The following is a 24331-nucleotide window of genomic DNA, read 5'->3' on the forward strand; positions in this document are numbered from 1 at the left end:
TCCATGGACTTCCTTAGCTTATACCCTCTTGATGCTTTTCTCCATAGGTCACTCAATCTTGAAATGCTCTTCTCTTAATTTTTGTTACAGGACGATGCTAGTTTTCTGTCCCACCCTCGGCCTCCGGCCAATTTCTAGCAACTAATGCTTTGTCTCCTTTGCTGATTCTTCTTTCTTCCATCCTGTGCTTCTTCTCTTTATGTATGTTCTCTTGGGCAATCACATCTTTGGGACTTGAAGGATATGATTATGTAGATGATGCCCACATGTAGCCAGTCCTTATTTCCTGATTCCAATTGTCTGATGCACACTGAAAACTCACGGTCTAGCAATGAGCTCATAACTTTCTCTCCTGATTACCTGACTCTGAATGATCTAATGAGGCATCCAGGCCCCCAGATGGGACACCTTGCAGCCATTCCTCACCCCCTGATTGTTCCCTGCACCTCTAGAATCCACGGCTGGTTAGTTGCTGTGGTAGATTCTATTGGTTATCTCCCAATTCTTCGGGAATGTGAACCTCAGGAAAGGTGATTCTGGTTTTAAATCAGGAGTAAATCCTGACCATTCTAAAGTAGGGAAAAGGGAAATAATAAACATCATAAATCTATCTAATAACCCTTGCTAGCATTCTTGGGTTGGATATTTGACGCCTGAATAGTAAGATGCGAAGAGAATACTGCTTTCTTTGGGGGGGAAAAAAAAAAAGCACACAGGAAGAGATACCTTCTTCAACTGGACAGTCATGCTTGTACGTGGTGCCTGGAACTGTGGCAGCCTCCTGTGGCCATGACAAGGACAAGCTTGAGACTTAAGGCAAAAAGACACTAAAGATGCAGTGAAGAATGATAGAAAGAACCTGGGTGGCTGATGATGCTGACTCATCAAATTAATCAATTCTGGAACCAACTACTTCTGGACTTCTTATGGGAAATAATAGCCTCATGGATTAAGCCATTAAATTGTTGTTTTCAATTCCTTACAGCCAAGAACATTCTGTCCCTTTTACATTTTCCTCACACAGGGTTATCTTCTCATCCCCCTCAAGTACCTGCCTGGCAAACTCTCACTTCAAGATAAGGTTTAACTGTCATCTGCTGTATGATAGGGCACGCCGATATGTTGTCATTGGATCTTGTATTTATATCCATCTAACTCTCCATTAGACTATAAGATCCCTGGGGGTACTGTTAGTTTTTGTATTTCTAGTACCTAGATGTTTGTTGAATAAATTAATGAATAAGTGGGAAGGTTTATATTATATTTTGGTTCAGTTTAGGGCTCCCACAATTTTTTTTTTGTAATATTCAACGATAGTTCTTACAATAGAAACAAATTTTACAAGGATGATAATAAACTTGGATGAATTCATTACTGAGCACCCTAGGTCTTATACCAGGTACCCATTAACCTACTTAGGGATAGAGAAGAGTAAAGAGTAGAAAATGTGAATAGGATCAGACAGGATGGACTAAAATAAAACTGGGAATTCATTTGTGAAAGGTGTCATGAGGAACAAAGAGGTGTTAATCCTACGTATCAATGTAACCTTTAGCAAAAAAAGAACTTTGGTTCTAAGAAGTGTAACTGCTCAGAGTGATTTATAGTCTTCCAGAAGGTAACCGCCATTGGATGCTCCCAGAGATTTCATTTTAAAAAAAGTGAATAATTTCTAGAATAACTCCAAGGTGGTGTTAGACGCACACTTAAAACATTAAGAAATGTTAGAAGATATGACCAACTCATAAAAGCCCGAGCCCCTGTGTCAGCACTGTTCAACAGAACTTTCTGCAATGATGGAAATGTTCTATATGCATTATGCATTATGGTAGCCTCTAGCCACATGTGGCTATTGAGCCCTTGAAATGTGGTTAGCGGGACTGAGGAATTGAATGTTTAATTTAATTAAATTTACATTTAACTAGTCACATGTAGCTAGTAGCTCCATGTTGGACAGTGCAAGTATGTTTTATGTGCCCTGGTGTTAGTCAGGGCAGGCTAAGTTATACTGCAGTAGCAACCCCCAAATATTAGTGACTTAAAACAAAGTTTTATTTCTCTTTCCCAGTACACATCATCACATCAACTGGGGACTCTGTGTTACATCTCCTCCTTCTGGGACCCTCTTGAATGCTGCTGGTCATTGTAACAGAGGGAACAATAAATAAAGATCTGGAGGGTTTTGCATTGGCAATCAAATGAATGCTTGGCTCAGAAGTGATACATATCACATTCTCTCATAATTCATTGGCCAGCACTAATCATACAGTCCTATCCATTCCAGAGGGCCAGGAAGTGCCACCCAATTACAAAGCCTGGGGAACAAATATTAGATAAGTAGCACCAGTGACTGAACAAGTAAGCATCACTAAAATATTATATCAAATTGAACAAAAATAATTCATGTTTTTAAAAGTTAAGTGTATGTTTATACAAAGGAGTCAACAAAAACATATACAGAAACACCAGGAATCCTCCTTTTATAAAATCAAGGAAAGAAGGAAGGAAGAATGGAGTGATGTTTGGTGTTTTACATATAATTTTTATTAAGCTTTTCAATAAGCAAATCAGTTAATTAAAAGAGAAAAATAAAGAAGCATAAGCATAATTTATCCTCCATTATAATTAAAGAGGATAATTTTACTTTTTAAAAAATCTTTTTTGAGAAATAAAATGAGTCTGCCCATTCTTGCAACAATAGTGTCTTACTATAATCCTAAGTATAGGCTATCTGCAGCTGTTTAAAACTGATGTTAGACAATCTTGCAATTATATGAGACCTTAGGGGCCAGTTCTTTTAATCTACAATATGGGGATCCCTCCTACAGCTTTCCAGTTCTTCCGGGTGCAGAGGAAGCCCAGTGCTGTTCCAGGAACTCATTTGATCAGCAGACAGGTAAAACTGAGAACTCTTTCTGCTGTATCAAAAGCAGTATCTCTGAGCTTTCAATGTATTTGCTCTGGCTCCACAGCCCCCAAGCAGAGGGCCAGCACCCTTTGCTCTGCGAGAACCCTCAACCCTCAAAAAAGAGTTTCTCTGTACCCCTGGTTTTCTCTTTGGGGCTATTCCACCTTGTGCCTTGCTCCCCATGCCCTCTATTCTTCTATTAGCCCTTCTTGGACCATGCAGAACAGAGTTGGGGCAGGATGCAAAAAAGCATAGACTTTGGGTACAGAGAGTTTGAGCATCAAATCCTAGATACTTGATTTGATTGAGTTCTCTGTAAAGTGGAGAATAACTACATCTATCTCTTCATCTTGTTAAGAGGACTAAACAGAATTAGATCTGTAAACTAATAGATGCACAATAAATATTAACTTCATTGTGATGTTTCTTTTAAAGTGTGATGGATAGAGTTAAATTTAATATTTTTTATGTTATCTGATCAGTAGAGAGTAAACTATTTCTCCTCTCTGGAATACCACCCTATTCCTTCATTTATATCACTTGAAATTATTAGCATTATCTTTTATGGGCAGCCAGACATACCATTAATTCATGGTGTACTTAAATGTTCCAATTTCCACTATGTCACAGCCTTACTTAACTTGTTGACATTTTAAGCCTCAAGTGTAAGAAGTTAATCAGATGAAATTTGATAGGAATAATGGTAGTCTTGGCTTGTTGCTCATTAGTTTATTAGTTTGTTTTGCTTTTCATAGACTTTTAAAAGAGAAGTTTTAGGATCATAGCAATATTCAGCAGAAGTTACAGAGATTTCTCATATACCCCTTACCCTCCGAACATGTATAGCCTCCCCCATTACCAACATCCCTCACCAGAGTGGTACATTTACTACCACTGATGAACCTACCCTAACACATCATTATCATCTAAAGTCCATAGTTTACATTAAGAATTCATTCTGGGTATTGTGCATACTATGGGTTTGGACAATTTATAATGACTTGTATCCACCATTACAATATCATACATAGTTTCACTGCTTTAAAAATCCTCTGTGCTCCATCTACTCATCATTCCCTCCCTAACCCCTGGCAACCACTGATTTCTTACTGTCTCCATGGCGTTTGCTTCTCCAGAATGTCATATATTTGTAATCATAGAGGATATAGCGTCTTCAGATTGGCTTCTTTCACTTGGTAATGTGCATTTACGTTTCCTCCATGTCTTTTCATGGCTTGAAGCTCCTTTCATTTTAGTGCTGAGAAACATTCAATTGTCTGGGTGCCCACGGTTTATTTATCCATTCATCTACTGAAGGATACCTTGGTTGTTTCCAAGCTTGAACTATTATGAATAAAACTGCTATAAACATCTGTGCGCAGATTTTTCTGTGGACGTAAGTTGTCATCTCCTTTGGGTAAATACCAATGAACATGATTTCTGGGTCATATTTCATTTTGTGAGAAACTCCCAAACTGTCTTCCGATGTGGTTGTACCATTCTGCGTTCTCACCAGCAGTGAGTGAGAGTTCCCGTTGCTCTACATCCTCACAGTGTTGTCAGTGTTCTGGAACTTGGTCATCCCAATAGGTGTGCAGTCGTACACGTTAGCTTTTGCCAAGGTCTCAGCTTTTTGAATCATGACTCAAAGCTAAATATCAGCTGTCTCTTCAAGAGTTGTATGTTCTACAGACTTAATAAGTATGTGATTACTGGAAAGACCACAGACATGGGAGAGAGCCAGACCTGAGATTTGTATCTTAACTCTGGTACTACTATGGAGGAATTATTTAACTTCCGTGAGCCAGTTTCCTCCTTTGTAAAATGGAAGTCATAAATTAATAATAACAGTACTTACTTCAGTGAGTTGTATATATAATGTACCTTCTCTGATTTTATTCAAGTGCTTAATAAAAATATTTGACCAGAAAGAGACTCAAGACTGAAATTTGTACCATATCACTATCGACCTTTCTCTAGGTTGAATGACCACTGTTCTTTGAGCACATATATCTGCCCCATCAACCAGCCCACACGGTTTCATCTTTCAGGTATATCTGGACATTTGTCTTTACTAAAATCAAATACTCACTAAGGTCTTTGTATACCTTTTCCCTTTTCCATCTCAGATTTTGGGTCGATACATACTATTTTTAATTCTCTCTTAATTTAGTTCCTCCTTGTATTTCTAAAGGATATATAGAGGCCTCTGGTTTCTAGGTTACTATATTTCCTGAGTAGACGATCCCTAGATGAAGTAATTTGAGTTTCCCTGGCTTCTTTTAGAAAGAGTTATTGTAGAAAAGGATACATGTGTCAGCTGAGACAAATCTCTCATTTTATTTGAGGGTTATGTGTGTGTGCACATGCATGTGTGTCTGATGGTGTAACAGGGCTTGAATTACATCTTTGGAACTCTTTGATCTTATCTATCTATTCAGTATCTCCACCATCAAATCAGAGCTTAGACTCCTCACCACTTTTGCTATCATCACAGACGATCAGGATTCAGTAGAAGGAGATAGTCTGAAATTTAATGCTAACCAGCAGCTCACTCTATTCAAACCCCTAAACTCTGGCTGGAGTGGGGTGGTAATGTGTTTTGACAATACAGTTAGCGAAAGAAGACGTGCCCCCTAGGAAATCACAATGAGAAGTCTTAAGCAAGTCTTTTTGTTGACAACTTTATCCCAGAAACCATCTTCTCTGGCGACTGTTCTAAACTTTAGACTAATCCTCTCCTTGCCACGGAAGTCCTTTTGTTGGGAGAAATCGTAAGTGAACACAGGAGTGACAGGCCTCTGTAAGCACTAGCTCTGTCTCCAAATTCTTTCAATTGTCAGTCTCACATCTGTCCTGTAGTCCTTTCTGCCCAAGGATCTCTCTATCGAATAACTAAATGGTTGCAATTATTCAGAGATCCTCTTCTCAGACGATCTCGGTCTCTAATTTTTGAGCCAATCACTGTGAAATTCTAGGCAAATGACAATAGCAATAACCTTCCATTGCTTTTTCTTCAAGTGTTATGTAACATTGCCTTGGACATCGTATTTAAAATATTTCAGGTCACAGGTGATGGTATAAAACCCCTGGTCCAGTGTGGAGTTAATTTGAAGCTTCTCGGTAGCTAAAGCAAGTTAAAACTGAAACGGCAGTAATGTAGCCCTGAAAATAAAATGAAGAGTAAACAAGATCAAAATAATGAATGATATAGTACAGATTGAGAAAGGAAAACCTGTTAAACATTATTGAAAAGTTGCTGATGGAGTTATATGTATTGATAGAAAAGGTGATAGTAAATTACAACAGAGGCAACATCTTACCTGTGGTAATAAGAACTAAGTAAGCTTTAACATAATCAAAACCTATCTTTGAATGTACAAACTAGAGTTGTACCTCACCACTCCCCACTGTACACATTTTTACCATTCCTGAAACGTGACATTTTGAGGACCTTTTAAGAGTCTTCATTCTGAGACACCGCTGCCAGTTACAAGTCCTACTATCTCAATTTACATTTTGAATCTCTTAAAAAGTGAATATTTTAACATAAATTCAATTTAGTGAAAAAAATTTACAGGCCCCAAGTGTCCGTTGATTACTACTTTTAGTCTCTTTAACTCCAGCGCTGCCAGATTTTGCTGATCCCAAGCCATTTACTAAACAGTTTAATTGCTCTAGCTTTTCCCTTTTGTGGTTCATCTTCTACTGGTTTTATCTCCTTACATTAGTACCAAGGGCCTAGGGACATCATGGGATTCCTGCAACAGAAGCAAAACCTGCCTCCTCCTTTTTTTTGGATTGCTGGCAGAGGCACCAAGTATGACATGCAGCATTTAATTGATTTTCTATTTTGACCAATTTACATCTATGAGTTAACAATGCTTTGTGAAAAGTCATTATAGATTTGAGAGGTGGGGTTATGCTTCTACCTTCTAGCTGCTTAATAAAACAAAATAACAACAGCAGAAATGATAGTTATGCTTATGGACCGCCACCATCGGAGGCCATTTCCATCAACGTCTTTGATAATTTTATAAAGCTCAGATCTTTTACTTTACAGAATGTAGCTAAAGCACATCCTATTCTCATAACTAGTGGGTTTAAAATGGCATAATTACACAGTAAAATCTCTGCTGCAGAAAATATTTTGCTTAGAAAATACCGTATTATTTGATTGTCTATTTTAATTTCAACTGTATATTGTCAAAATACTAACTTACGTAGTTCATAAGTGCTCTGAGGAACAGTTATAATTCTAAACATCCCTGCACTTTCCAAATTTCTAAATACCATGATCTTAGAAGATCCAGAAGGCAGACATCCTTGGTGTGTACATGCCTTTAAATATCAACAGCTAATGAGAGATCCAAGAGAAAGGCCAAAAGGCTGAATCTTGCCATGTGAACAATGTTGGGGGGTGGGGTGTAGGGAGCATGCCAGCAATTATCATCTAGGCCTCAAAAGTTCTGTTAGGAAGCACAGCTAAGCTGTGGTTGCCAAATGGGAGGCCAAACCACAGTTTGATGCATGTGTCTTGGGATATAATAGCCGGAGTCACGTAAAGGGCTGGCTGGCTGGCTCCGTGCATGGGTCCCACCTTGATTCCTCTCTCTTGATTACTGTTCCCTCTACCCACCACGGTAGGCTCAGTATGGGAAGTGCTCTTGTAACATCTAGAGGTGTCTGTATTATGGTTGCTTGGGGGTCGTCCCACCTGGCTTCCTGTGCCTACCAGTGGAACTCCCTTTAAGGTAGGGTAGCTCTGGGAAAATATTCCACAGCATCTCTTCTTCCTAAAGATTACCCTGGAAAGATGGGCTACCTTGGGCCGACTGAGGAGACTCCCGAGAGCAGCTGCATCCGTGACATTTGTGGATGGCTCCTGCCTGTCCAGCAGGCTCCTGTAGTTCTTAGAACTCACCTTGAATGAGAGGATTCCCTATAACCAACTATGCAGAAGGTGTAGCCTGAGAAGCCTGTAGCAGTGATGATTTGACTTTCATAGACTTCTAGAACCATCTCCTGGGCAAGCTCTGAAACAGAATTTCTCTGGCACTGAGGGCAGGAGGCCTGGTGGTAATTTGTACCATTACAGTGACTAAGCACCCTGGATCACCTGAGATTGTGCCAGTTTCAGCACTAAACATACCACATCTCAGGACAGCCTCAGTCTCAAGCAAATGGGGACAGTTGGTCGCCTGATCTTTGATTTTGTCCTATCAGCTGACAGAACTATATAGTTAAGGGGATACAGGATGCCAGTTGTAGTCCTTTATTCCACCTCTCTCAGCCAAAGGCCTCATAATGACCTGTCCATTCTGTCTGAGGAGCCTTACCAGTCCTCTGGGAGTGGGAGAGACAGCTAATGCACGTTATTATCCTCCTTTCACAGGGGGTTAGGTCACTTGTCCCTAGAGCGGGAATGAAGAGCCAGACACAGGACAGAGGTGCTCTGCATCCACGGACCATGCCCTCTGCACCTGGCAGCAGTCTCTTTTCAACCCTGTCCATAAGGAGCCTCACTGTTGGGACCACGTACCTGGAAGAATCTTGGTGATGTCACCCTTTCTCTTTACCAGCATTTGCTAAACTGGGCTGGGTGGTGACCTTTCTGGTACAAGGCCAAAAGGTCACACATTTCTGGTTTCAGCTGCACTCCTGAAACTGTAAACAAAGACTCCTCTATAGAGAGAGAAAAAAGAGAAGCACCAACATATTATTTCCTGGGATTTTTCATGGTGTATTTTTTATGTCTTTGTAATATTTGTCACTGGAAGAGATGTCAAAACATGAGCCAGACTTACCCACCAATAATTTATACTGACTCATGGAAAATTTACTTTACTGAATCTACTAATAGCTGTCAAGCGCCTCCTATTCAATCTAATTCAATGCATATTTACCAAATGAACACTTGGGTAACACGTTATGTTAGGCGGTGTAAGATAGTAAAAATGGGAATAGAACTGGGAGAACACACACACAGAGAAACAAACAAGGGCCAAAGTGAGCTGCAAACAAAGAACTATGACAGCCCCGCTTCTAAGGAGCTCAGGAAAAGCATGGACAAGGGCCCTTTGAGCCTTGAAGGATGACTATGTTAACAGGCAAGGAATTCTAGGGAGGACAATCCTGGCTGAGGAATCAGCATGAGCAAAGGCATGGAGGAAGGAAAGTGCTCCAGAGAATTGCAAGTCATCTTGCATGGTTCGAGCAAGACAAACTAGAAGATAAAGTTGGAAAAATGGGTTAGAACTAGAGGGTGAAGGGAGTTGCTCTCAAGCCAAGGAGTCTGAATATTAGTCCCAGTGACGATGGGAAACGAGCACCTCGCTGGGCCAGCCGTGTTTTGGAAAATTTCGAATCCTGTTACATTAGATACATGAGGCAATCTATTTAAATAGACTCTCAGGTACAACTTCTGTAAATTAAAAAAAAAATATTGAAATATATATACTACCCTTGTCCTCTGATTTGTGTAGCAGGTTAGTTGAGAATGCCAGCAGCTGGCATTTTTATAAATGCTTGTTTGTTAAGTGTGTTATTCCTGGGTGCTTCCTATGCTAAAATTGTGGGCCAAGTCCTCCAAAAGTTAACATTTTAAAGGGCTCATCTGCAAAACAGGGATAATGAAACTCCCTGGCAGATTGCTCTAAGTTTAAAGAAGATAATGTATGTTAAACATCTTGGGTTGTTCCTGATATACAATATGCTTTTAATAACTAGTAGCCATTGTTACAAGCATCAGCATAGATATCATCTGAGAAAAAAAAAAGCAAGAAGCAACAGCCACATTGTCACAAAGCACATCCACAAAACCTGCTCAGGGCATTTCTTTACTTGGGCATTGTTTTGTCAAGGCTGACAATCTGCATAAACCTGGGTTACTCTACATACCACACAATTTAATAAAAAGAGAAGCTTCTAGCTTTGGCGCACTGAAAGTATAAAATGCCTTGATAATATTGTTTGCTGGAAGCTGCTCACACCTGAAGGAAAGACATAAACCTGCATGCTGGCTCTGTCTCTCTCAGCCTAGACCTATGCCGAGAGTGATCTGTGGCCTTGAGTCCTTCGGTTTGGAATTAATTACATATTTGCTAGGCTGGAAAAGGAAGACATCAAGTTTTGTTAATATGCATAATACATCTTCAGAGGTACATTATAATATGCAATCTTGTGTTCTACTTTCTTTATAGCTCATGTCATAGCATAAACAAACAGCTAAAATAAACAGAGCTGAACGTCACAGATCACTCTCACGTCAACTCAAGTCCACACCATTTGGGGAACTTCCCTCAGAAAGAAATGTCCTCTCGCCTTGGGGACAGTGGCATGAAGATCCCCTCAGGCTTCCTTGCCCCTCAAAAGCAGCAGCTCCTCAAGAGCGAGGAGGAAGGGAGGAAGAAGGGTGGGGAAAGAGAGCGAAAAAATAAAGGGACGGGGAGAGAGACAGACAGACATTATCTGGCAGAACAGTGCTGGGAAAGTAACCAGTTATTCAAAGGGATGCCAGTTTGCCTGGGACTGCCTGACTATCCTTCCAATTCACAGGGAAAAAGAAAAAAAAAATCAAGGGTGGGGGGCAGGGTGGGTGAGGGAAGAAGGAAAGAAAGAAAAAGAAGAAGGAAGAAAAGCAGCAGAGCCGTTCTCCTGCAGCAATCTCACAAATGCAAAACCTTCCATTCGGCTGACTCCTCATTAGCTTACTGAATCTGACAGCATAATTATCGCAGCTGCTTTGCACTTAGAATAAATAAATACGAAAGTGGGTGTTTAAAATTTTTTTGAGAAGGGAAATTCAGTCATCTAGACAGTCAGTAGGACAAGTTTATTTAAAACTTTTAGATTCTTATGTATTTAGATCATTTCGGAACAAGATAATGAGATAGTTGTCTTTCAGTCTAATTGAGTTCCTAAGCTTCTGGCTGTTGGCTGTCACCCCTTTCAAACTTTGCTTTAACTTTCCTTCCTTTAGAAATCCGATCCTGGTGTCTCCATTTACTCTTCCTGGGCTGAGAACCTGGTAAAGGCTCAGTGCACTGGAGTGCAGAAAGTGACTTAATGGGATTGAGGAGCTAAATAACCTTTCGCAGGAAACGAGATAATCGAATCTCTTTTACTTGCCTGTAATGGCTAAAAGAGAAAGCACAAGTTAAAAAGAAAGCTTGGAAATTAAACCATCGTTTCGAAATGTCTTGTAATTCCCCTTGTCACGTGGTTTTTGCACTACTCTTGCACATCATCAATCCATCAGCTGGGGTTGCTTAGTGCATTTAATTATTCAGAGTGCACACAGCCTCATGACGACGCCGTAATTTTAGCTCATGTGTATGTATATAGGCTTCATATCTTCAAAGCCCAAAGGATCACACAGTACTTTAAATTGAACTTGCTAACTAACAAGGAGCCACTTAAAACACTCTGACTAGGGGCACAGCACATATGCATTTCCGATTAAAGCAGATGATCTTTCCTTTTAAAATTAATTAGTGCCTATTTATCTTTTCCTCTCCCTCCCACCTCTCATTCTCTCAGGACCAAATTTATATGAATCCTTGTATTCAGTGAGTTAAAAGCTTTATAAAATAAACATTCTGTCAATCTGGAGTAAAGAAAACTAGCATTAATTCTTGTGCAGGTTGAGAAATTGAGGCCAATAATGCATGTTACATTGGGGAAAAAAACCCCAAAACCCTCAGGTCCTTTAACTCTTGATCCAGAGCCTGGACTTCCTGTACTGTTAGCCTTACCTTATTTTTTTAAACAGTAGAGGAATATAATATCAACATTAAAGAAAACTTTGAAAAAAAGAATAAATTATCCACAATCCCCCTAAACTAGAGGAGCATTTTAATTGTTATCCACTACTTTTCAGTTTTGTTGATATGCTTAATACATTTTCACAGGAACATTATAACAGGTATTTTTGTATCCTACTTTCTTTTAACTCATATCATAGCATAAATATTTCCATATTACTACACAGTCCTCTAAATTATCATTTTTAATGGTTACGTAGTACCGTTAAATCGTTACATAGTGCTGAGTCAATATGCCAAAATTTGTCCAATTGGTTTTCTAGTGTTAAATATTATATTCTTTCTTTTATTTTTATTTTGTAAGTTTTAAAAATTATAGACAACACTGCATCACTGGACATTTTTACACATCTTGGTTTTTTCTGCTCAACTGTTTCTTTGTATAACTTCCAGGAACCAAAGTAGAGGGTTGATGGTTGTGATCATTTTTATAGCTCCTGATATAAATGTCATAATGTTTTGCAAAGATTGCCCAACTGACATCGCCATCAGCAGAGAATTGTTTTATTACAACATCACAAACCCTGGGAGCTGTTAGGTTAAGAGAAAAAAAACCCTAAATCTAACAGATATTTGTATTTATTTAATCACTAATAAGGCTGTCTATTGATAAGCCCTTGTTTTGTTTCCTTTACAGAAATTGCTATTTTGTGCCTTTGCCCAATTTTATATTGGATTCCTGATATTTTTCTTATAAAATTGAATAAGTTATAGTGAAACAAACAAACAAAAATAAACCACCATTGATTAAGAAATCTTAAAACCCGAGAATGACCGTGTATTTAAAAAAAGATGATGAAGAAGAACAGAAAGATAAAAGGTCAGGGGTCTCCGTTAAACATAAAATTGAGCCCTCTTAACTTTGAGATATTAAACATGTTACCTGGGGACATGTGGACTCTTTCCACGGAAGGCTTTAAAATAAACACAGATAGAGCATGAAGCAGTGGAAAGGTCATGGGAATGGGAGTCAAGACTGTGGTTCCAATCCTCATTGTGCTACTAAGTTTCCATGTGGTCTTTCCTGAGAAGCAATGAATAGTGGGAGGAAAGTGGCTTGGGAGTCTGAACTGAAGTCAAATCTTGGCTCTCTCGTTTACTATCTAACTATAAAACCAAGCAATTAGGCTCTCTCAGTCCCAATTTTCTAATATGTAATCTGAGGATAACAACTTCAGATTCACCAGTTAGTGTATAGATTGAATAAAAATTTATGTAAACCACATAGCTGCCCAGCAAATGGCAGGCACTATTATTCTTCCCAGGGATTCATCTACATAATGAAGATATAGAATCGTGAGTTTTTAAGTCCTTTCCCACTCGAAGGTCTCAAACCCTTTCCTGAAGGATTCATCTTACTTGGAGACTCTTCTATGCTAACACGTTTAACCAATTTAAGGGCTTGGTGGGGCTGAGGGACTTGGTTTACCCAGACTTCTCGCAGCAACACAACTCTATGCAACACCATGAGCCGTGTTTCAGCCCAGCATCTCATCCAATGTATTGGGATGGGCTGAGGACAACTTTGAGCATAGAAGGTGAAGAGGTTTATTCTGGAAGACACTCCCCAACTTGCTCCTTAATGCATATCTTCTTAAGTACTGAGTAATGGAAGAAGAGCAGTCTGAGTTAGGTTACAAACTTTTAGAAGCAGAATAGAGTTGAGAGGCCTGGCTCAGAATCTCCTTTCTCTCCTCCTGACCATCTCCACTAATCACTAATAAGGCTGGCCTCTAGAATGACAAAATATTCTGGTTAGATTTTGAATAGACTAGACAATAAAAGCAATAAACAGAATAGGTTTGAAATGATTAGCATACATAGAGCTAAACTCAATTTCAATACTACATGTTAAGAATGTTTAAATTGTTGCAGGAAGGCATACAGCAATAGGAATTAAAACCAGGATGAAATACAAATCAGAATTGTAGCACAATTAATAATAATAATAAAAAAAGAATAATGTAAGATGGCATTGAGAGGCGGATGACATTGCTCTCCCTGACTATTCTTCCTCCCCAACCACCCAGACCTCATCATCTGTCATGACCCACTCACAAAGCCATCCTGGATCCCAACAGCTAGAGTTAATCTCACCTCCTTTGAACACCCCGAGCACTTCACACTTGATCTGCAGCTGTTTACACACTTTTCTCATTTCCTTAAGGATTGTAAGCTCTTTGAGGACAGGGTCCATCACTAATTCATTTTCGTATCCTTCGACATCACACCTACTAGACCTTCAGTAAACCTATGCTGGGCCCACAGTCTCAGAGATACGCAATATAAGTGAAACAGGTTCGGAATAGAAACACGAAACGAAATGATTAGAGTGAGAGAAACAGAATCTATATTTGGGGGTGGGGAGGAAAGCCAAAGGAATTCAGCCTAGAAAAGTGAGCTTCGGAAAGTGATATCAAGAGATCTTCAAACGTATTAAAGAGGTATATTAAAAGAAGGCCTAAAGTTATTTCACTGGAGCAAAACAAAAAATTGTTCAGATTTTCATGGGGGCAACATGATCGGCCCGCTGAAGAACTGCCGGAGTAGAGACACCGGGGTGGAGCGCGGTCAACGCCACGCCTTCTTTCATCTTTACACGTGCGAAAGCACATGATGACAAGAAGGATACGGGTAAACCGTTTTGGCAAAAATTACTTGTGAAACAATTGCAAGCTTTTAAGTTTTAGGATCCCCCCCCCCCCCCGCCCCGCAGAGATGCTGTTTTAAAGGAGAATGGGAATTTAGTTCAGGAAGGCGCGTGAGAGACTCGAGCCTGGGGTTTGGAAAGCAAAAACGGGACCGAGCCACAGAAAGACAGCCTTTGATGTCCTGACGATCAAGGACCGGGGCTTAAGGACCAGACTCTTAAATCACGTGACATTTATTACCCCAGATAAAAAAATACTTTTGTGGATCAGTGTCTGTGGTTCACAATGGCTAGGTTCCAAAATCAGTCTTAACTTTCCAAGGGTAACATTTGGAAGGCTCCCTGCAAGAATGGAGTGGAGCCAGTTTCTAGAAGGGGCAGTTTAATGATTTTCTACTCCCCCACCCCCAAATCATTAAACAGTGTTCCTTTCCCAGAGCCCAAGTTCATACTGAGGGCAAAGGGAATTAAACCAAGAAGCTGAAACTGCAGCTAAGATGAGGGACTTGCCAAGGGCCTAATTTTAGGTCCTAGCTGCCCCAGCTGACATCCTGCACTGCTGGCTCGGCCACAAGGACCACAAGCTTGGCCATAATCCGGTGACTGAGTGAGAAGAGTGTCTCCCTAGCCATCTGCAAAAGCAATTAGCTTGCTGTTGGGTGTGCTTTGAGACAGACTACCAATAATTTTTCCTTCAACAAATGTTTCTTCAGGTGTTCAAGCGTCAATAAGGGAAAATGTCAGCACTTGACAGAAGTTCCCACATGCTTGCCATTCTGATATTCACGCTTCTTCATTTCAATGTGTTCTCCAAAAAGGAGTTAATCCCGGAATTCCTGGATTTTTATGGCAAGTAACCCCCTGGTTTCCTCTGGTCATAAGATGATTGCCACGACCTAGAGAGAGTATTGCTCAGGATGTCTTGACTCGGGCTTTGTGAAAATAGGTATGGATGGATGGGAGCAATTCTTGCATTTTGTGGGGACTGCCTATGTCACTCTTCCACTGGGGTTTAGCCTGTCCTTACACTCCTCACGTATTTCCAAGCTACAGGTTTTATGCTTAAATTGTCTTCTTCAGAGGGCAGAAAATAAGAGCGGGCATCTCCCAGGTCGAAGGGAAAACAGAATGCATTTTAAAGCGATGGCTTTGTTATCCTGCAACCAGAATAAGACCATAATAATAAAATGATATAAATATAAGCCTCTAAGTGATTCCATACTGACATGTCACCAGAGAGCAGAATCGCCTGCATAATTATGGCAGAGAAACTCTCTTTATGAACTACTCACAAGAACATGTTTTATTTTTACACAATTCTTATGCCTGGGGCAGCCTCCCAGGAATGGGTATATGGATTCTGTGTCCCTGCAGGTTGGGAACTGTGATAACCGGCTGGTACTTCCTGTCTGCAAAGGAGGCTCTTAATAAAGGCTCATTGCCATGAGCAATGAAAACGTAGGCTGGCACTCCCAGGCCAAGGGAGTGCATCCGGTAGTGGATGTGCCCTTGGATGTGCCCTTGGATGTGCCAGTGTTGTCAACGTGCACAAACTGGCCCACACTGCTTCTCTCCCTTCCTCTCTTTTTCTTTCCAATTTTCCTGGCAGATTTGCTTTCTCTACTTGTCTCCAGTCCTATCTGTCGGTCTGTCTCTAAACCTCTTTCTACACCCCTCCCACATGCACACGCGTGTGCGCACGTGTGCATGCACACACACACACACACACACACACACACAATTCAGCCCCCCTTCTCCTGTCTCTTGGCGCTGGCCCTTTCATCTTCTCCCTCGGGGATTTGAGATGTCGCTGCAGGAAGTGCTTGTCGCCGAGGCAGCAGCAGCAGAGCCCTGTGGCTTTGACAAACCTCATTTAATTGGGAGGAAGCCAGGAGAATTTGAAAGAACTGAAACATCCACGAAACTCCTTTTATCAGGCATAATTTAAACTCTGCATGGAAAAACCCCTATATGTATAAAGAAAAGCCAACTTCCCTCCTGCTGTGAGCACTCTTCGTCTCCCCCCCACACCCCCCGCCCAGCACAGGCAGGCTCCTGCAAGATTCCATCTTTTCATTTTTCTAAAAGTGTCAAAGTAGATTTGGGCTCTGTGGCTGGGTGAACAGAGAAGGAATACAGATCGATCTCTATCTTACACTCGCATGTGCGCACACACACACACACACACACACACACACTCTCACTTGCAGCAGAGCTCTTCTGTTGGTGGCTTTGCTTCAGATGGCTAGGAAAAATCAAAACCCAAGTTTCTAACAACACATCAGTTTGGACAGTGGTTGTTTCTTCCTAATTACCCTTCATCAGGCAAAAGCTAGTGCCCAGAACACTTTGAAGATCCCCAGTGGTTCTCAATATATAGAATAATAGGCCCTGGAGGAGGGCGGACGAGAGAAGTTTCTTTAAGTGGAGAGAAGTGTGTGTGTATGTGTGTGTGTGTGTGTGTGTGCGCGCGCGCGCACGCATGCACACGCATGTACACCCAAGCATGTGTACTTGCCTCAAGTGGTAGTTAGGAGTCCCAAGACCTAAAGTAGAAAGCAAGGAAGGAGAGCTCTAGGGGCTCGGACTAGCAAGAGTGTGTGATGGGAGCGGAAAGGGGCTGGGGATGAGGTATGGGGTGAAGTACCAGGAAGGGAGTAAGAGTTATAGGTCGTCTGGAGTGTTTTTTTATTCCACCCTTATGCCAAACCGTGTCCCTTTCCTCCTTCCAAATTCCGCTCCAGATTCACCTCCAGTCTAATCTATCTCACTTGAGTTATTCTAGTTCCTCCAAAGAATTGCCTTTAGCACACACATATTCTCTGAACATCTGTAGCTGATTATGCACAGACTTTAGCTGTTTAGATATGATTTGTGCTAATTTATGTACAAGGGTGCCCTGTTTCCTCTTCTTCACCCTCTTTTCCTCCCATGCCGTAGGATCTTCGAGGTCAAGGACAAGCCTCTTTTTCCTCCTCTATTTTTATAGCACTTAATATGTTCTTGACACTTAATGGCAACTTAATAAATACTGATGACTGACTCTTCTCACGGGGTTAAATAAGATACATTAACCCCAGTTGTATGATTATGGTTATCTATGGAGATCCTAAATGATTCCCTTTAATAATAAAATACCTCAAGAAGTCCCAAACTAAGAGCTTTGGACTGCCGCAGGACAATGTCCTAGATACAGCGGGGCTGCGTTTGCAGACCGCGGAGACTTCTGCCAGACCGCAGGTATGTCCGAGGCCCCTGGGCGGTGGCTCCCCACCCATCCCAGTCCCTTCTTCCCAGGATGAGCCCCTAGACCTTCCTTCTTAGCTTTCGTCTCTTCTGCTTAGAACTTGGGAGAACCGTTTTCAGCTGAATAAATGGTAGGTGTTTTCAAAGAAACCCCACCTAGATAGTCCCCCAAAACAGCCCTGGGCACGACCGCACTGGCCACACCCTCCACACCGCCCTTCCTGGCCACATTCTGAGAAACATGAGGAGAGCACCGGCCCCATGATCCTTCGGCAGATTTCAGATTTGGAGGATGACTTCAGGCCCAGGCAGCAAAGCTGATTTCAGGGGAACGTGTGTTTCCCGTGGGTGTCCGACCAGGGAGGACGCGATCCTCCCCACAGCGCCCCACCCCAGTGCTTCCCGTGGCAGCATCGGATTACCAGTGAGACAGGCCCAGCTCTCCTCTCTGACATATCCATGTCACCTATCATCTTACTCTCTATGGAAAGAGAAAGCGAGTGGTTAGAGACTCTGGTTTTGCTTCTCCGGGCAGATGCTAGTGAAAGCAAAGAACTCAGTGGCGACTTTCATCTCATTCAGTTTCTAAGTGTGCATATAAGGGAAACGTTTGAATCGTTACAAGGAGGTTCGTGTCAGCTCAAAGCATCAGCACTTTTGAGTTTTAAAGACTCTCTTGCAACACTCAAGCAAGATTGGGCCCCATCTTGCTTCTCCCAGGCAAACTGATCTCTAAGCTCACTTCGAGTTGCAAATTCTATGATTCTCCAGTGCTCAGAGGAAACGCGTAGACATCGAGACCGACATGTGTGCATGTACCCACGGACACGCACACGCCCTCACTCACCGTCAGGAAGCTGGTGCAGCTGAGACGGCAGGGCGCTGAAATAATCGTGAACCAGGGCTTCCTGGGCAGAGACGCGGTCTCTGGGAAAGCCTTTCAGCATATGTGAGGCCAGGTCTTCAGCTTCAGGAACCCTGCCCAACCTGGAAAGTGGGAGAGAAAAAGAGTGTTGCCCCAGCAGCCTCCCTTCTGAAAAATAAAAGGGGAGAGAAGAAAAGTAAAGTAAAGGAGCTTCAAATCCAGTCTTCCTGGGATTAGTACAGTTGATGGCAAATAGAAAAATAACCCCACACTGAAACTCTTACCTGTCCTATTAGTAAGACAAAGGGGGAAATCTCATTAGTCTATCATTCGGCTCCCTGCCCTCCCAGCCTCCACAGTGCCCCTGGCAGCATGTGTCTATAAAGGACTCAAAATTATATTATAGAGACAGAACTATAAAATTACGAATTTTTCTTTGAGGGACACAGTAGTCCCCACCAAGCAGAAAAGCCCAAATGAAAATGTGCTCCAAGGGCTACAAGCTTAGAATGCTGGGAGCGGGGAGAGAGAGAGAGGCAACTCTGAAGGGTGAAGCTTGGTTGGAAAACACCATTATTTATGATGTTTCTGAAGCTCAGCTTCCAGAGTTATTCGCTAAAATGCTCTCTTGGTTTCCCAAGATGGAGCATAGGAAGAAAAGTAATTAAGCACCCAAATTAAAGTAAGGTCAAATCCTCAAGTTGACTTTACGTTGAATTATAAATTTGGAGATAAGAAAATCCATTAGTTGAGCAGCTACCGTGTGCTAGTAGGTGGTTGGCTCTGGGAGATACAAGCAAGACTCCGTCTTCAAGCAGTTAGTCTAGTACAAGAGTCAGATGCTAATCAAATTATCCTACACATGCGTAAGTACAACTGTGAAGAAAAAGGTCCAGATACTTGACTTAGAGTGGGAGGAATTGGTCAGGGAAGGCTTCCCTGAGGAAGTGGCATTTGAGCTGAGAGCTGAGGATTGGGGTAGGGGAGGGTAGGTGATGTAGGCGGATATCTGTGGTGCTCGTATAGATCCCAATGGGAGAGAGAAGAATGAGTTTAAAGAAGGCAAGAAAGGCCAGTTGGCTGGACTGGGACAAAGATTGGGGAATGGGCCAGATATGAAGCTAGAGAAGGTGGCAGGGGCTGATTCTGAAGGCCTTGTGGGTCTTCGTGGCTCCTATTTATTCATAGTGTTTGAAAGTCTTTGCAAATCTCATGCCAATCAATTAAGTACCCCTGTCTCTAGAGCCCACAGATGGGTTTACAAGCAGAAAGCCACTAGATAGAAAACTGCAGGTCCCAAGAGGCAATGATGTCTGTCTAACATTCAGCATTAAGTTGCATGGCCATGCAAATCCTCAACTCGGCAAAAATAGATGGGCTTATTTCACGTCAAATACATACACCAACCTGAAGTGACAAAGAACTAATAACCCCTTCCTTTCCCAGGCACTATGACTCAGTGATGCTGGAAATCCTAACCCAGAGTCGTAATTTGCCTAATTTTGCATAAGATTTACAGGGATCTGATTCCCATGATGTAAAACTGTTTCTACAAACAGATAACTTTACCCTCAAACTCATGAGTAATTGCTTTGTAGTCTTAAGATAAAGAAGAAATTTGCAAATCTTCAGTCTTTGCACATTTCCAGGCCAGTTAGGAGAGAGAGGAACCTCAGGCAGAGGCCCGCTCAGTAGCTAGCGGCTTGAAGAAGGGTTGGTGGGTGTAATTTCTCCATCCAGGGTGCCCTGCCCAGGCATAGGTTTTCAGGGCCAATGAAATGGGGGTTTGGAATGGGAAAGCTGGTACAAATCACTGGGGCCTGTTACCAGTCTGGAAGGAGATACAGGGGAAATCTTGTGAAAGATTGTAGTTGGTCCATCCTTGCTATAGGGTGGTGGGGTGGAAGGTGTGCCTAAACTTGGGTTGAACACACTCTATGAATTTCCAAGGGGTGGGTGGATAGATAGGTGGTTATTGTGAGGGAGGAGCAATGTATATATTAGCATTTACTTTCACATTCTCACTCTAATTAGTAGTTTGTTCTCCCTGCACACTCCAACCCATGGATCCCAAATAATTGAATTACTATAGAATTGCTCTGGAGAAGGAGCTTAGGAGTTGCAATCTGATTGGTTAAGGAAGGCTAGGGGACCTGTTTTGGCAGCATGGCATGCATGCTATTTTTATTCAAACTGTGTTTATGTTGGATGGCTGGGAAAGCCAGGAGAGGCTGATGGGGGTAGTAGAGGCACATATAGGAAGAACGGGCCACTTTTATCAGACAATGAAAGAAAGTAGGCACCGAACAGTGATACGAGGACTTCTGTTTTAAGACTTTCCTCTTCAACTAATCGACCTTCCACCCCACCCTCACACAAGGTTGTAACAAGACTTTTAGTGGTCTTGAGATTTATTCCAGTCCCATGGCCTCCAAACTATGACTGCCACCACCTTAGCTGGCAGAGGTAGTGACTAGGGGAAAGTATATAAATAAGGTAAGTTTATGCTGGTCTTTGTGTGAGTCGAATCTGTGCCCTCCTGAATATTAGCCTTTACCATCAGCACTCATAATAGGACCACCTGAGTTGGACAAGACATTTAATAATCTCTTGCTATTGGCACATTATACTCTATATGGGAGCTGAGGAAAGAGTCCCAGGAACACAAATGTTGCTCCTTGGGGCACAAATGTTCATTTTCTTCCATGTCACATCATTTGCTTCTTTCTACCATTCTTCATCTTGCTTACTATTGACTGCCTTTATTGTCACATTTCTACAATTTCCACCCCCTCCAACTTTTACTAGAACAATTCTCCACTGGTTACAACCTCTATTTTAAATATAAAAGTTGGCATGAAAAGCAAATGCTTCAAATGTTAATTTGCCTACCAGTACTTTTTCACATGAGCTAAACGTTAATAAATATTATTTGTTAGGCTTGTGATGTTTACTATCAAACATGCCCGGAGTATCTTGCAGAGTTTAAAGAACCCATTCACCCAATTAAGGAGGTTCTATTAATAAAGATAAAGAGTCCTCTGGTGAACCTCTCCTTCTAGCAACATTTCAAGAAGTGAGAAGTGTTCCAATGTCAAAATAATACATACTTATCGTAGAACACTTAGAAAATGCAAAGAAAGAAAATTAAAACTCTTTCATCACTCTGAGATAACTCTCTTCACTCAAAGATAATCACCATTGCTTTGGTGTTCATTTTTTCTTATTTAGTACTTTATTTTTACATAGGTATATATTTTGTTTTACCAAAAAAATGGGATCATAGTCTACATTCTGTTATAACCTACTTTTTCTACTTGACTATCTTGATCATTTATGTAGAACTTGGAATAGCTTTCTAGGACATAATTTTAATAGCTATATAGCACTCCATTATGTAGACATACCATATTCTACATAGCCAGACATTTATTTAAGTTGTTTCCTTTTTCTGTTAAGGTGTGAGGGGCTACTATTAAAATCATGCTGTGACAGATATCCTCAAAGAGAAATCTTTGTATACCTGTGCAACGATTTTCTTAGTATGAATTCTAAGAACTGAAATTCCCAGGTTGAAGGATATACATATTAAAGTTTTTGGTTAAGAACATCAGCTAGTTGTACCAATTTCCATTTCCACCTGCAGCCCAGAAGAATTTTTGTTTCTGGTACAAAAAAAAAAAAAAAAGAATTAATTCCAGCCAACCTGAATTGCCCCGGGCCCCATTGCTTACAAAAGTTGTAAAAAGTATTAAAATTATAAATCAATCCTAAAAGATGTGCTGGGTGTGAGGACACCTGCATTTAATTTTAGAAGTCTAGAATAGAAACACAGACAATAAGGAAAGATAAAAATCAGGCTTTGTGGTTGTGTAAAGCACCATCAACTAGCCATTGCTCAACACATCTAAAATCTATCTGGTGGGTCTCAGGGACCTGAGGCAACAGCGCAGCCTGGCACTGAGTATAAAAATCCCCCACTGTCATTGCTGCCATCAAACTTGATGGCAGAAGAACGTTATCTGTTTGCAGCACAAAGCTAGTCACTGTGAGTTCAGGTAGGTTCTTTGTGGTTTTCTCCTGGATCCACAGAAAGAGAAAAAGGACAGAGATAGAGCAGACACTACCACCCCTCCCCCTGATTTTTCAATTTGTTTTCATTTTGAAGTAATTTTAGGTTTACAGGAGAGTTTCAGGAGTAATACAGAGAGGGGCCTTCCATGTTTTGCCACCTTCCCCTCACGTTCAAGTTTTTTATAATCGCAGTAAAATGACCAAAACGAAGCAGTTAATATTGGCAGAATATTTTTTACTAGCTGCAGGCTTTATTCAAGTGTCATCTTGTTTTTCATTAATGGCCCTTTTATTGTTGTACCAGGAGTGTGGGTACTTTTTGTAAGGCTGTCAATTTAGGTACCCCCAATAAGAAACGTATCCAATACTAGGAAGAAGCAACATTAAAGAAGCTATAATTTTCTAGTCGGATAAGAAGTGAGTGTGCGCTTGCTAGGCCCACGTTAAGCGTGTCATCATCGAGCCCCAGGCAAGTCTCGGAGGGGCACTTACGTCCAGTGCACAGATTCGCTGCACCTCTGTGGAAATCATGTAGAAAAGCCAGTCACACCTCGGCTGCTCTTGACCCATCACACTTGTCACTTGATCCAACTGACGAAGCCACAGAAACGTGCACTGGATGAATCCTGCCCCTGTTGCTTACTTAACCTGATGCACTTGACCAAGTTCCTTAACTTCTTTCAGCCTCAGTTTCCTCCTCTTCGAAATGCGAATGAGATTCGTGAGGAACCAACGAGATAACATATGCGGCCCCCTGCCGTGCACGCGGCAGACTGGTTAGTTCTCTTTCAACGACAAAGCCCTTCCCAGAGCCAAGAAACTTCTCATGTGATAATCTAGGCTACTGCTGTCCAATAGAACTTTCCATATGACCAAAATATTTTTTGTCTGCCCCGTCCAATAGTGTATGCTATTCGTAGGTGGCTACTGAGCCCTTGAAATTCAGCTGAGTGATTGATTTTTAAATTTAACTTTAATTAATTTAAATTTAAATAGCCGTATGTGACTAGTGGCTACTGTAATAGACCGCACGGCTCTAGATGTTACTCCTCGTTCTGAGCCAAGAGAAGCCAGGAGTTCAAGCTAAGTCAAAGGTCTTGCCAGGGGCCAGGCCATAGGCAGAGGAGGTGGGTGTGGTGGGTGGCCAGAAAAGCCAGAGAGATATGAAGCTAATCTAAGTCCTGCGCAGTCCTAGAAGGAAGGGTTGGTGGGATGACAGCAGGAAGCTGGAGGCACATTCCTCTGCGGTGTGACGGTGCCAACACCAGCATCACGGGGTGTTAAGGTGGGTTGCAGGTTTGGAGTTACCGTTTATTCTGGAAGCCAAGAGTGACATGAAAGAAAGCCACAGGGCAGCACTGCTCTCTAGCTAGGGTTTAGGGGGCCTGGCTCTTCTGGCAAGAGAACGTCTGCACATTGTGAAGGGAATGATGAACAGTCGTCCCCTGGAGCCTGTCTCCAAAACAACAGGGAATCTCAGGTGCCACGGTGCATTTGAAGATAAGCGTGGAGTGTGCGGACATCCTGGGGAGGCCCGTCCCTCCCAATAAGAGACTTTGGAAATCCCTAGTTCTATGTTCTGACCAATTTTACTCTATGTGCTCTGTTGTCACTCTATAAGGCGGCTTTTTGAAGCACATGAACAGTAAGTCTGGAGAAATCAAACACAATTTAGTTGGGTTAAACTCTACCACGTTTCCAGGAAAGAATAACATTCGAATGTTCAATTAGGATCTCTTCCCTGTCTCCCCACCTGCGAGAGT

General features: G+C 41.7%; 1 protein-coding gene across 1 annotated transcript in view; it reads right to left on the reverse strand.

The window, feature by feature from the left end:
* Positions 1-3530: 3530 nt before the first annotated feature.
* The window catches only part of CDK15 (cyclin dependent kinase 15), a 75704-nt gene continuing 54903 nt past the window's right edge, over positions 3531-24331 (reverse strand). The window contains exons 12-14 of the mRNA XM_036237900.1: positions 18477-18616; positions 8451-8593; positions 3531-6073 (exon numbers count right to left, since the gene is read on the reverse strand). Coding sequence (XP_036093793.1) covers positions 8484-8593; positions 18477-18616 — 250 coding nt within the window. The 3' untranslated portion in view covers positions 3531-6073; positions 8451-8483. The remainder of the gene's footprint in view (positions 6074-8450; positions 8594-18476; positions 18617-24331) is intronic.

Source organism: Rousettus aegyptiacus, unplaced genomic scaffold (assembly GCF_014176215.1).
Source record: "Rousettus aegyptiacus isolate mRouAeg1 unplaced genomic scaffold, mRouAeg1.p scaffold_m13_p_2, whole genome shotgun sequence".
NCBI classification, from domain to species: Eukaryota; Metazoa; Chordata; class Mammalia; order Chiroptera; family Pteropodidae; genus Rousettus; species Rousettus aegyptiacus.